General features: G+C 42.9%; 1 protein-coding gene across 2 annotated transcripts; it reads left to right on the top strand.

The window, feature by feature from the left end:
* The first annotated feature begins 1,312 nt into the window (after positions 1–1,312).
* AMER2 (APC membrane recruitment protein 2) lies at positions 1,313–12,310 on the top strand. Of its 2 annotated transcripts, XM_008021756.3 has the most exons (3): positions 1,313–2,181; positions 2,375–3,249; positions 3,616–12,310. In XM_008021756.3, exons 2-3 carry the CDS (start codon positions 2,475–2,477, stop codon positions 4,491–4,493), a joined length of 1,653 nt encoding a protein of 550 aa, XP_008019947.1. In that variant the 5' UTR covers positions 1,313–2,181; positions 2,375–2,474; the 3' UTR covers positions 4,494–12,310. The 2 variants fall into 2 exon arrangements, with proteins under 2 accessions (XP_008019947.1, XP_008019946.1); XM_008021755.3 differs by having other exon boundaries at positions 2,375–12,310.
* The last annotated feature ends 1,104 nt before the right edge of the window (positions 12,311–13,414 follow it).

The following is a 13,414-nucleotide window of genomic DNA, read 5'->3' as shown; positions in this document are numbered from 1 at the left end:
TTCCAGGGGTCCCTGCTTTCTTCTGTCTCAGGGCCAGGAACTCATGGTGAGGGCAACTTCCCCAGGCTGAAGACAGCTTTGTCTCTTTCTCTTTGTTTGAGTGTTGATGTCCCAAAGGAATGATACCCATCCCAAAGTCCTCTATCAGATTTCTCCCAGGAGGCCCAAAGATTCTCATGTAAATTAGAGTCACATTTGACCTGTTCTGATGGGTGAATAAGCGGACCACTTTCTCCCAGTGGAGAAAGGGAGATTTTTTAATAGGCGACTTACTTTTCCTTGATCCCAGTCACAAGCTCTTCCAAACGGACAGAGCTACATAGTAACCCACAAATCTAAGCAACTGTATGGGTGTGTGTGTGTGTGTGTGTGTGTGTGTATGTATGTAAAATTGAGACTTTCTATTGTTCTTCAAAAGGTTGTAAAGACATAACGAATGGGTTTCTCTTTACAGTTCCTTACACCCGGTCTCCCCAGGAAGCACTGAGGAGTCGGATTCATGATGTCAAGCGGTCAGTTAGAATCCGGGAGAGCCTCTTTCTGGTCTCACCTTACTTCCTGTTCCAGGAGAGACGCTCATTAATAGTGAGAGAGAGTTGATGGGATTAGAGTCCGGAAGTAACAACCTCTTGTGAACCTGAACTCATTGATTTCTTTGTTTTACAAAACAGTGTTCTTGATAAAAATAAACAAAAAAGGAAATAATACAACTAATAACTCCAAGGTCTAAATGTAAACCAGCTGTATCTCATAACAACAGAAGCTGCAATGGCCAACATACGTCATTAATAAAACGCCAACTTATGTGGATGGGGATTGGGATTTCTTGGCATGATGCAAACAGCACATAAAAAATGAGTAGGGAAGAGACTGGTATTTGTATATATATGTAATTATTACATATATTCTTAAATGATATCTAATAAATAATCAAATGATTAAATAACATACTATATATACTATATTATATTAATACAGTTATATTAATTATGTTAATATATTAATACATGTATATGCTTATATTAATATATGTTCTATTAATATATATTAATTAATTAATAATATAGTAATATATGTTATATTAATATATGTATATGCTTATATATTATATATAATTATATATTATATTAATATAATGTATATAATAATATAATATACAATATATATACATACATATATACATGTATACATATATAATATAATATATACATATGTATATACATATTTAATATAATGTATACAATAACATGTATATTATATATACATGTTATTGTATACATTATATTAATATATGTATATGCCGCTCCAAATTTCTTCTTTTTGCTAAAAAGCACTCATCTGGGATTATGAAATCAGATGTCACGATTAGAATATTAGCAGTCACTTTTTAAATCAGAACACAGAAGAGATCCCTAGACTGGGCTGTTCCCAGAAAAAAGGTTTTCCCTCTCCCCGGACCAGGCAGGTAGGAATGTCTGCAGAGACCCCTGGACACACAGGGACCCCTGCCAAGCTTTTTCTGCTCTGTCTATTGGGGAAGGGGGCTACAAGTCAGCGCTGGTGGTATGGGGGAGGGGAGTGGTACAGCAGTGACAGGAATAATGCCAGCGTCCTGCTGAGTGGGAAAGGAGAGGGCAGAACCCAGACTCGAAGGCCCACCTGTGGAGTGGGTCTGAGATGCCCAGCCTGTGTTCTCGGTCTGCTTGTCTATTGTTATCAAATGTGGGCTGGGCCCCGGCGTCTGTGACTTCATCCCATGGTGGCTGGAGTCTAGGATAAGACTCATGGTTGTCCCAAAGGTGCAGGCAAACTCCACCCCGGGGAGCTGTTGTGCGTGCATTGCCGGGTTGCTGATCCACTGACTGAGTGGTGCCGTGTACTTCTGTCACAAGAACCATAACCATAACGACAGCCACACAGCGTGGACCTAGCGTGTGCTTAGCTCTGGACAAGACATGGATGTAGGCAGACGTGCTTCCTGCCTGCTGCGCTTAGTGCACTGATGCTAAGGACAGACATGAAGGGCTTGGGAAAGGCGTGAAGAGGCATGGAGTCCGGGAGAGAGAGGATAAGAAAAGCAAGCATTTTGTGCTGGGTTGAATTGCGTTGTCGTTTTCAGAGGCATTTCGTGATCCACGGTTGCGCTCCCGCGAAGAGCGAGTCTGGAGAAGGATTCGGAAGGTGGGTGAGAGTTGAGGGAATCTGAATTCCATCATTACGACTCGAATTTCTGCAATCAGCTCGCGGCGGTGTCGCCTGCTCTTGCCGCACAAACGCCATGCAGCGCCGCGCCAAGTCGGATGGAAGTGGGTTAGGGGATTACATAAGCCCTTGCGGGAGGGAAGATGGTCTTTTATGTGTGTTTCTTTTGCAGCGGCGGCGGCGAGCGCGGCTCAGGTTGATTTAGAACACGGGTGACAGTGGCCTGGCGCGAGCCCACTGCTGACGACAGCGGCTTAGCCCGCGCGGTTTCCATGGAGACGAGCCGGGGCCGCGGCGGCGGCGGGGCTGTCAGCGAGCGCGGCGGAGCTGGCGCGTCCGCGGGGGTCTGCAGGAGGAAGGCGGAGGCCGGGGCCGGGACCCTCGCGGCAGACATGGACTTGCATTGTGACTGTGCCGCCGAGACGCCGGCCGCCGAGCCGCCGTCGGGGAAGATTAATAAGGCTGCCTTCAAATTGTTCAAGAAAAGGAAATCGGGTGGCACCATGCCCAGCATTTTTGGGGTCAAAAACAAAGGGGACGGGAAAAGCTCGGGTCCGACGGGGCTGGTGCGGAGCAGGACCCACGACGGACTGGCCGAGGTGCTGGTGCTGGAGAGCGGCAGGAAGGAGGAGCCGCGCGGCGGGGGCGACGGCGGCGGGGGCGGCGGGGGGCGGCCGAACCCGGGGCCCCCCAGAGCCGCGGGGCCCGGCGGGGGCTCCCTCGCCAGCAGCTCGGTGGCCAAGTCGCACAGCTTCTTCTCGCTGCTGAAGAAGAACGGGCGCTCGGAAAACGGCAAGGGGGAGCCCGCAGACGCGAGCAAGGCCGGCGGCAAACAAAAGCGGGGGCTGCGGGGGCTGCTGAGCGGCGTGCGCTGGCACCGGAAAGACAAGCGGGCCAAGGCGGAGGCCGCGGAGGGGCGCGCGGCCGGGGGCGGCCTGATCCTGCCCGGCTCGCTCACCGCCAGCCTGGAGTGCGTCAAGGAGGAGACGCCCAGAGCCGCGCGCGAGCCGGAGGAGCCCGGCCGGGACGCCCCGCGAGACCCAGCAGGTGAGCCCGCAGGGGGAGAGGAGGTGCCCGCCCCCGCCGACCGCGCCCCAGCGCGGAGCTGCCGAGAGGCCGAGGGCCCCGACCCCGGCGCGCGGGGAGAGGACGCCGCGGGGCATCGGCGCGCCGAGAAGCCCCGGGGACCCCCCGAGCCGGGGCCCGGGGAGGTCCGCACGGCCGAGGACGCGTCCAGGACGGGGGCCGTTCCGGTCAAGACGGTCCCCCTTGTCGACTCCGAAGGCGGCAGCGGCCGGGCGCCCTCCGCCCCGGACCCTGCCTCTGTCGATCCACCCTCAGACCCGTCGGCAGATCGTATTTGTTTGATGTTTTCTGACGTGACTTCACTGAAAAGCTTTGACTCTCTTACAGGCTGTGGAGATATTATTGCAGACCCAGAGGAGGAGGCAGGTCCCAGCTGTGACAAGCATGCCCCCGGGCCAGGCAAGCCGGCTCTCTCTAAAAAGAACCCCGGCGTGGTGGCCTACCAGGGAGGCGGGGAAGAGATGGCCAGCCCGGACGAGGTGGACGACACCTACCTGCAGGAGTTCTGGGACATGCTGTCCCAGACCGAGGAGCAGGGCCCCGGGCCCCAGGAGGGCGCGGCTAAGGCGGCAGCGGCGCTGGAAACCAAGGTGGCGCCCGAAACCCCCAAAGACAGCAGGTGCGTGGAAGCGGCCAAGGACGCGTCCTCGGTCAAGCGCAGGAGGCTCAACCGGATTCCCATCGAGCCCCATCCGAAGGAGGAGCCCAAGCACCCGGAGAAGGAGCAGCAGGAAGGCGTCCCCAACAGCGACGAGGGCTACTGGGACTCCACCACGCCAGGCCCAGAGGAAGACAGCTCGAACAGCGGCAAGAAGGCGGGCATCCCCCGGGATAGCTACAGCGGGGACGCGCTCTACGATCTCTATGCTGACCCGGACGGAAGCCCAGCAACCCTTCCTGGGGGGAAGGACAACGAGGAGACGTCCTGCCTGTCCCGGTTAAAGCCCGTATCTCCAGGCACCATCACTTGTCCACTGCGAACACCAGGCAGCTTGTTGAAGGACTCTAAGATCCCTATTAGCATCAAGCACCTAACCAACCTTCCATCTAGCCATCCCGTGGTGCACCAGCAACCCTCCAGGAGTGAGATGCCCAGAACAAAAATCCCGGTTTCCAAAGTGCTGGTCCGCAGAGTCAGCAACCGGGGCTTGGCTGGGACCACCATCAGGGCAACGGCCTGCCACGACAGTGCCAAAAAGTTGTGAGGTCTTCCAGGCCAAAGTGGATGGGCCACATGTCAAGGAATACAACTTTTCCCTGGAAACCACTGCAGTTAGTTTTGCTTTTCCTAAAGAAAGTGTTTTAGGACACCACCCGTCCCCGCCTGCTCCAGAGCATGGACCGAGGAGGTTTCTGTGCCCTGAGCAGGGACAGGATAACACCAGAAAGAGGGATGCTACACTTGGGATTCTCCTCTCAAGATAAGTCCCTGAGAATTATTTTCAAGCACTTTTTTCTTTTTTACCTTTAAGTTTTTCTTCTTTTTTTCTTTAATATAGTGAACACTTGGAAGTCACCTTTACTTGCCTTTGCAGAAAACAGGACTTAGCCAAACCTAAATAAGAGTCATGCCTGGATATTGGGGTGATGCAGTGTCCGGAGGCCTGAAGGAACCACTGAAGAACCAGAGGAGATCTCCTCTTCCAAGACAGATTTCCTTCCTTCCCTTATTTCCTCTTTCCTTTCCAGGAAAAAAAAAGAAAAGAAAAGAAAAAAAAAGAAAGAGGCTTTGCTGTATCACTGTGTGGAAAACACCTCCAAAGCTGAAAGAGCCAGGTATTTACCTGATGAGCAGAGGGGACCATTGATTGGCAGAAAACTTCCCTACTTCAGTTGCTAGATATGCAAATTGATAAGTATCTAACTCTAGGAAAATAAAGGCGAGTTTTGGTTTGGTTGATTTCAGTAATTTGTTTGGGGAGATATAAAAGGCTCAGGAGAGCAGGCTTTTGCTTTTGTTTGTTTCTTCCCCCACCCAGTGCAGAAATCAGGATCAGGGAAAGATTTTACTAAATGCCAATAGATACAGTATTTAAGCATTTATAAGCTGAAACCTTCTCATGTGAAGATAATGCATATTTTACAGTTTATCCAGCTGTTAACATTTTGTAATCGTCAATAATCTAGAATATAAAATCCGGTCTTACAGCTAGACGTGATGAGGGTCCCCAAACCATTGACGTTCTGTTATGTACTGTAATGGGAAGAGATTCTGGTTTTGTTTTATATGGGTCCTCTGGTTCTCAAAACAGCAACAACAACAAATCTATTGTGCTGGTGTCCCAGAGGAATGGCTCTGCCTTGTTTTGGGTAAGAGTCTGTTTCTCACCCCAATGCCTCTTTTCAGATATTTTTTTTAACCTTGATTATAAAATTTTGGATCCAACCATTCCTCAATATGGTGAGTGCAAAATGAGGAACACATAAAGAAAAACAATAGAAAGATATAGTTTTTCACGTCATTTGCCTTTTGCTTTATGGACTTATGATGAAGACAAGTGTGTGCAGAATATGACATTGGCAAGCTTATGTATTGTAAACCCTTCATGCCAAGATTTTTTTTTGAAAAGTTGTTTGCTTCTATGTATGTTTTCTAATATTTCAGATGAAACATTAATTTCAGAAAGGGTTATTATATGCTTAGTTTCAATGATAAACTGAAGCAGTTCCTAGAATGCTATTAGTGTCTAATGATGAAATTAATATCCTTTTTTAAATACACTTCAGTGTATTTAATCAAAAGACCAGAGCTGCTACTAGGAGGTGATTCATCATAGCAGGAAGATTATGCATATTCAAGTGAAACTACACATATGTAAATGACATGAACACTTCTGTGTAAGTCTCATTTCCAGAGAGATTGCATTAGTAATGAACTGTTATTACATGCTTTTTCAGTTTGTTTTCTGTTTCGTAAATGAAAGAATAAGGCAAGTTAAAGATATGAAAACCTATTTTAATAATATGAAGAAAGTAACAAAATAAATGGGCATCAAAGGAAAGCAAATTTGAGCCAGTAGCAGAAAGTAGGCCATTCCCCATTTTAAATTTGTAGTGATTCAATTAGGAGAGGTTTGCTGAATTTCTTCATTAGTCATATGACTGGCTTTTATTGCGTTGTCTCAGATCCATAATGCTTTTTCAAAGTAATCTTTTAATATTTAATTTCTTTATGTGTGTAGCTGAGGCCCTATATGCAGTCATAGCCTTAAGCATTCTGAACACACTACCAGGAATTCATGTAAGCATCTCACACTCACGTGCTCATGCACACAACTGTGTACAGACTAACAGACAAAAGACATCTACTCTAGATTTGAAAATTATTTTTGAAATTATTTCTGTATTAAACAAGGGATTTAAATTTGATTTCATGCCGATAGTACTATTTAGACTCAAAATATATTCATCTTCCCCTAGTGAATGGAGAAAATATAAATTTTATTCCTAGCTGTAAAACAAAGGATCTTGATTTCCTTGTGGTACCTTTTCCTGCAAGGGTTATATTCTCCTTTGCATGAATCCATGGCAAAGTTATGTTCGTTCATTTGTTCATTTGTACAGGAAAGTTAAGAATACCTGAAAAACTTATGAGAATATTGTAATAGTAAAGGCAATCTATTTCTTAAGCAGTAGAAGAGAAGTTTTTGCTTTCCTGATTTTCGGACTTATTCCTCCATTTACATCATTATGCTGTGTCTCCTCTTTATAAGAAAAGGAACACGTGAGCAAAGTTTATCTTAATTTCCACTGGCCTGTCAATTAACCAGTTATAAAAGGTATAAAATATTTTCTTTTTAAATTTATATTTTCCACCTTTTTTTTTACCTTATATTTTTAAGAATTACACCCACACCAATCAAATAAAGGACTTGGGCAATGAATTAAACAGCCTCAATCACTTGATGGGAAATCCCTGGAGTGGCAGGAAGAGTAGATTCTCAACTTTTTCCAACCATGGAAAAGGGATCATAGTTGCTTTCTTGTGCCAAGGGCTACTTTCTCTCATTTGTGTTCACGGAGATTGTTTTTTCAAGAATTTTCCTAGATTTATGTTCCAATTTTTATTAATGCATTATATCTAATGACCTTGTGAAGATTATTCAGGCCCATATTTGCTGACTTTTTAAGGGAAGGATTGGATAGAGGCTAATTGTATCTTTCCCATGTATGTATATTCTAAGGTACTTGGTTGATTGACTTCCTTTGGTTGAAAAGCTGCCCAAATTAGACAGGAAAAAGTCCAACCAATTGTTGGACGAAAATTTATCAGTTGGCTTAATAGCTCTGCACAAAGATAGCCTGACTTTAATGTCTATATTACACATACACTGTTATTTGAAACACTCTGCTTTAGTACAGATGGTGGTTGATGCTTTTAGCCTGCCATTAGCACCAACTGGGAGAAATTTTACTGCAACATTTTAAATAATCACAAGAGGAAATAGATTTTTATTATTTTATCTAATAACAACAATAGAATATAGAATACAAAGGACTTCCTTTAGATACATTTTCCACAAATTAACTGCTTATTTAAATACAAAGGGTTTAATATCTATAAAGGTAATAACTCACTGTGTTTAAAGGATTTATTTCTTCATCTCAGAGGTAATCGTCAAGTATTTGCAATTAAACCATATGCAAATAGCCCTTTGCTTACACAATTATCCAGGTAAAAAGACTATGTCAGGTGTTGAGATTTCTTTGAATTTTCTAAGAGTTTTCATTATTTACACCTTTGTCAGATTAATTTTAAAGGCGACTCCTGACTGTTAGCTTGGTGTGAAGAGATCCACTCAGGCAGCTCGTGTCTCCTAAATGCCCTCAGACAGCAGTGACGGGACACTTCACATGACGCTAGCATATTTGCTGTGTTCGCATGGCAGAATGCATTCCCTGCTGTTAGTCATCTAGATTTCTCTCCTGAATTACAAATACATGGATTTGGCTCCCCTGACGCTTGGCTTCTACTGAGACCTGTTCCAGTCCATTCACATATGCTTTGCTCCCCTTCTCATTGTTAAGATATTAATTCAAGAAGTTTTTTGCTGTTAAACATAAGGAAAAAGCATCACAATCGCCTCGTCTCATCACTGAGGAAAGCTAGTTTAAAGTATCTGAGTCAAATAAGAGAAAAAACCCAAATACCTCACCTAACCCAGTTTCCCTTTCCCCGCCTCCGGGCAGAGCAAGGAAAGGAACAGTTCTTATTTGTGTAAACTCAGCCTTAGAAAATGTCAATTCATAACACACAAAAATATTTATGAAACAGTTTGGGACCAAGGGGGGTAGTATGGTAGACGGGTGTCTTATAGAGCCTGTGTGGGGAAGCAAAAGGCAAGGGTGTAGTTCACAGGCAGAAGCAAGCTGTAACACTGTCAGTGCAGTGTGTAAGTGTGGCTCCTCACAGGCGGCCATCCATTGTGAGACCTCATCTTGCTCTGAAGATTTCCTGGTGGCTGTCATGCATTCATTGCTTCTCAAAAGCCTTGCACTGTGATAAGGGTTTAAAGGAGACAGATTGTTGCAACAATAGCACTTCTAAGGAATGTTTTTATGTCACTGCAGATGATGTTTTTAAGAGGTGATTCAGAATGATAGTTTCATGATTACGGAAAGGAGTTCCTCCTCAAACTACCAAAGGAAAGATGAAAATAGTCACGAAGCCTCCAGAACTGAGATTGGGCACCTTTCATCATTGATATTTACTTTAATTCAATGCAACACACATTTATGGGGCATCTACTGTATCGAATACTTAATAAAACCCCTTCAGTTTGGAGCTCACACCTAAGCTGTGCTGTAATTGGATTTTCTTAATATACATTAAAAACACAAAACAATTTTATTTTACTTTTTTTGGTATTTGCATTTGTTGCTTATAGTTTGTGGGGTGAAGCAGAGTGGTGTGAGGTCGAGGAAGGGCACTATGAATTAAGCCACACGAATGCCTCTAAAAAATAGTAAATATAACAATGGTTAACGTTAGTTGAATACTTACGATATGTCAGGCGCTGCTAGGAGATTTAGAAATAATTACTTAGTCCTCTTAACAGCCATATGGGGTAGGTAATATTATCTCTCCAGTATGACAGCTTTAATTCATCCCTTTTGTTTCTATCCCTTTCCATCTCTGTCTCTCTCTCTCTCTCTCTTTTCCCCTAGTCTCTAAGACAGGGATATAAACTCTTTAGTGATTTGCAGTAATAGAAGAGCTAAGTACTGCTTAGTGTCATTGTCAGCTCGCTTGTAATAGAAAGAGCTAACCGAGGTCCATGCAGCTGCAAATTAGTTTTGTGTCTGAGATGACAGTGCTCACAATCATATACAGGGAACCCTGCCACTGTGCTACGCTGAGTAGGCAAACATTGGCCTTCCCTTGGACGGATCCTCTTCTCTTAGGATTAACAGAAATCTCTTCTGTTGTCATGGCGATACTTCTTCCCTGATAGGGTATCATTCATTCCAAGCATGTTTGTTTCATTTGTTTTTATTCCTACCTTAAACCCAGTCTTGATGGGTTCTGGGTGGTCTATGCATATGTGTGTGTGTTTTAACTGAAGTAAGAATATTGAATATGAGATCTACCCTCTTTTTTTTTTTTTGAGATGGAGTCTCATTCTGTTGCCCAGGCTGGAGTGCAGTGGCGTGATCTCAGCTCATTGTAACCTCCACCTCCCAGGTTCAAGCGATTCTCCTGCCTCAGCCTCCCAAGTAGCTGAGACTACAGGCGTGCACCACCACGCCTGTTAGTTTTTGTATTTTTAGTAGAGACAGGGTTTCACCATGTTGGCCAGGCTGGTCTCAAACTCCTGACCTCAAGTGATCTGCCCGCCTCCACCTCCAAAGTGTGGGGATTACAGGCATGAGCCACTGCACCCAGCCTACCTTCTTTAATTTTTAAGTACACAATAGAGTATTGTTAACTATAGCCACAGTGTTGTACAGCAAATCTCTCTAACCTGTGCATCCTGCGTAACTGAAACTCTATGCCCATTGAACAGCAGCCCCTTGTTTCCTCCCCCATCAGCCCCTGGCAACCATCATTCTACTCTCTGCTTCTATGAGTTTGGCTATTTTAGATCCCTTATAGAAGTGGGAACGCGCAGTATTTGTCCTTCCGTGACTGGCTTATCCCCCAAGTTTACCCATGTTGTTGCATATGGCAGGATTTCCTTCTTTTTTCAGGCTGAATAATATTTCCTTATATGTATATGCCGCATTTTTAAAAACCCATTCATCCACTGACAGACACTTACATTATTTTCACATCTTGGCTATTGTGAGTGATGCTTCAGTGAGCAAGGGAGTGAAAATATCTCTCTTTAAGATCCTGATTTCAGTTTTTTTGAATAAATACCCAGAGGTGGAATTACTGGGTCATTCATATGGTAATTCTAATTAAAAATAGAATTATTTTTAATTTCTGGAAGAACTTCTGTGCTGCTTTCCACAGTGGTTTCATCTGTTTACATACTTAGCAACGGTGCACAAGGATTCCAATTTCTCCACATCTTTGCCAACTGGTTATCTGTGTTTGTTTCAATGACAGCTGTTTAAGTTGTCCCTTGCCTTGATGCAATTCTGAACTTCAGAAATAAGCACCTGGCTCCTTTAAAAGCCGTCCATCCTATGTTGTGTCCACAGCCACAGAATCCTGTCCTACATTTTCTGATTCATTAACTCATTCAACTAATAGCTATTGAACACCTTCAATAAGTCAGTCACCATGAAGACGAGTATTTTATATTGAATTCTATTCACATATCCTCTATGTTTACTATGGTGCCAGGCAGGATACTGTGTGCTTTTTTTTTTTACATTGTTATCTTTACTGTTCACAAGAACCATGTAAGGTAGGTATTGGTAAAATGGGGTAATTTTGGAAATTCTTCAATAATCGAGTAGAATAACTTTCTGCTCTATGGGAGAAGATACGTTTTAAATAAGATATGGCTTAGGTTTCTGGTTACTTGAGACATATTATAGTTTCTCAGATACTCTCAGACCTGAATCACTTAACAAAATAAAGCAGAAATACTAAAAATATCTGGTTCAATAGCATAGGGGCATGGAGTAGACATGCAGAAAATACTTGTTCACTTGCCTTGAAATGGCTCCAGGTGGCCTGAAGGAATCAATGAACCTTCTCAAATATCTACATTACAACCATTGGTCCCTACTACACATTTATTTCTAAATAAAGGAGGAGAAACGCTAGCAAAGTAATATTTAACATTTTCACTGCTTCCAGGATAAATCTTACTGAATATGGAGGATCTGATAGTCGTAGGTCTACAGGAATATCAGGGAAAATGCTTTGGACGTTGTAGGCAAAGTAGATTCCTATCATTTGTACTTGACACTAGCTACCTAGCAGGCTCATTGTGAACTTCAGGTTTTGCCCATGTTATTTATATAAAGTATCTCAGTGTAATATAGGGAATTGCAGGTTATTTGAAAATAGTAACAAAGAAAACCCAAACGAGAAACTCCATTTCTAGAATTAGTTTTCCTGAAAGTCAGGCACGTCTTTGAGGACAAACTGTTGGCGGTATTATTTTTGTGCACAGGAGGAAAATTGTTCGTAGGTTTATAGATATTATTTTTATAATAGAATGTGAAACCCCTGAAAAACATCAAAAATTGTCTCCTAGAACTAATTCTATGTTTTAAAAACTTGTTTTAAAAAGGGATTCTAAATAGCAATAGGGTCTTTTCTCCTTTCTCCACTCCAATGGTTTAATGGGATAGAGGAATCAATGTTTATATTTTTAAACCTGTAAATATTTTATTTTGGGTATTTTGTATATTTGTTGATATAATTCCATTTTGTGCATATGTACCATTGTGCATGTTGCTGTTTTTGATAGTCACTCTTTTAATGAATGTAAGAAGCTTGGACTAATAGCACTTTTCTTGTTCCATTCAAACATCTGAAAATGAAACTACCACACTGCCATTTTAACTGTTGTGTTTAATTTCAGTCAATAAATTTTGTTGCTCCTTTGCATTTAAAGTGAATTCTGGTTTTTCTTTCTCCAGGATCAATTTTATTTCCAGTCTTTTCAATTTTTATAAATTATACTAATGATGGTGATAATCAGGAGATGATGTGTGTGTGACTGTCTTGTGGAAAGACCAATGGGAGGCCCATATTTCTTTCCACACTTTGTAAACAAGTGAAAAATTCCTTGTTTGGTTTGGGCAGCTGCCTTTTGAAAAGCTCATTTGTTATTCTGACTCTGATCTGAATTCTGAGCCCTTTACTTAGAAAATCTCCATTCCTTATCATCTCTCATGAGGCCAGCTAATCCGTGCTGTCAGGTAGCAGCAACATCAGAGCCACTGGAATCTTTCTAAAACGTTGCTTTCTGGTTTTTGCTTATTTTGTTTTTGGTGGTATGTTTTCATTTTCTATGTGTAACAGGTAGGGAAGCCTCTCAAGGAAGGGAGGCCGGAAACCCCCAGATGTAGCTACTGATCCCTGTAGGCCAAGAGCTTTCCATTCCGTGGTCCAAGAATGGGCTGAGAACCTAAGGGGAGGTGGATGCATCCACAGTAGGGCAGCGAGGACTGTTTCCTAGACTTTTTTTGGTAGCTGATGGTCAAGCACAGAAAATCAGTCAGGATAAAGATATTTGAGCAACACCTTTGGCCACATATTATAACCCTGGACCAAACAACTGGATAATCCACATTCTTTTCAACTGCAAATAAAACATTTGTGAATATTGATTATATCCTAGACCATGAAGTAAGTCTTGACACATTTCAAAAAATAGTTCCTCACAGAATGTGCTCTCTTACCGCAACACACCTACACTAGAAATTAGTATTAAAAAGATAATTAAAATCACTCCATACATTTGGACATTTGAAAAATGCACCTTTCGATAGCTCACGAATCAGAGAATAAATGAGTAAGGATATTAAAAAACAATCAGACGTGCATAATTATGAAAATGATCTATATTAAGACATGAAATATAACCAACTCTGTACTTAGGAGAAATTTTATAGCTTCAAATAGGTTGTAAAAGACAAGGAGCTGAGGATTAATAAGCTGAGAATCCATTTTAATTAAATGTAAGAAGTTAAGAAAAGAATAACAGAATAAACA

This window comes from Chlorocebus sabaeus, chromosome 3 (assembly GCF_047675955.1).
Source record: "Chlorocebus sabaeus isolate Y175 chromosome 3, mChlSab1.0.hap1, whole genome shotgun sequence".
NCBI classification, from domain to species: domain Eukaryota; kingdom Metazoa; phylum Chordata; class Mammalia; order Primates; family Cercopithecidae; genus Chlorocebus; species Chlorocebus sabaeus.
The sequence above is the reverse complement of the archived record's forward strand: the minus strand, read 5'-3'. Positions and strand labels throughout refer to the sequence as shown.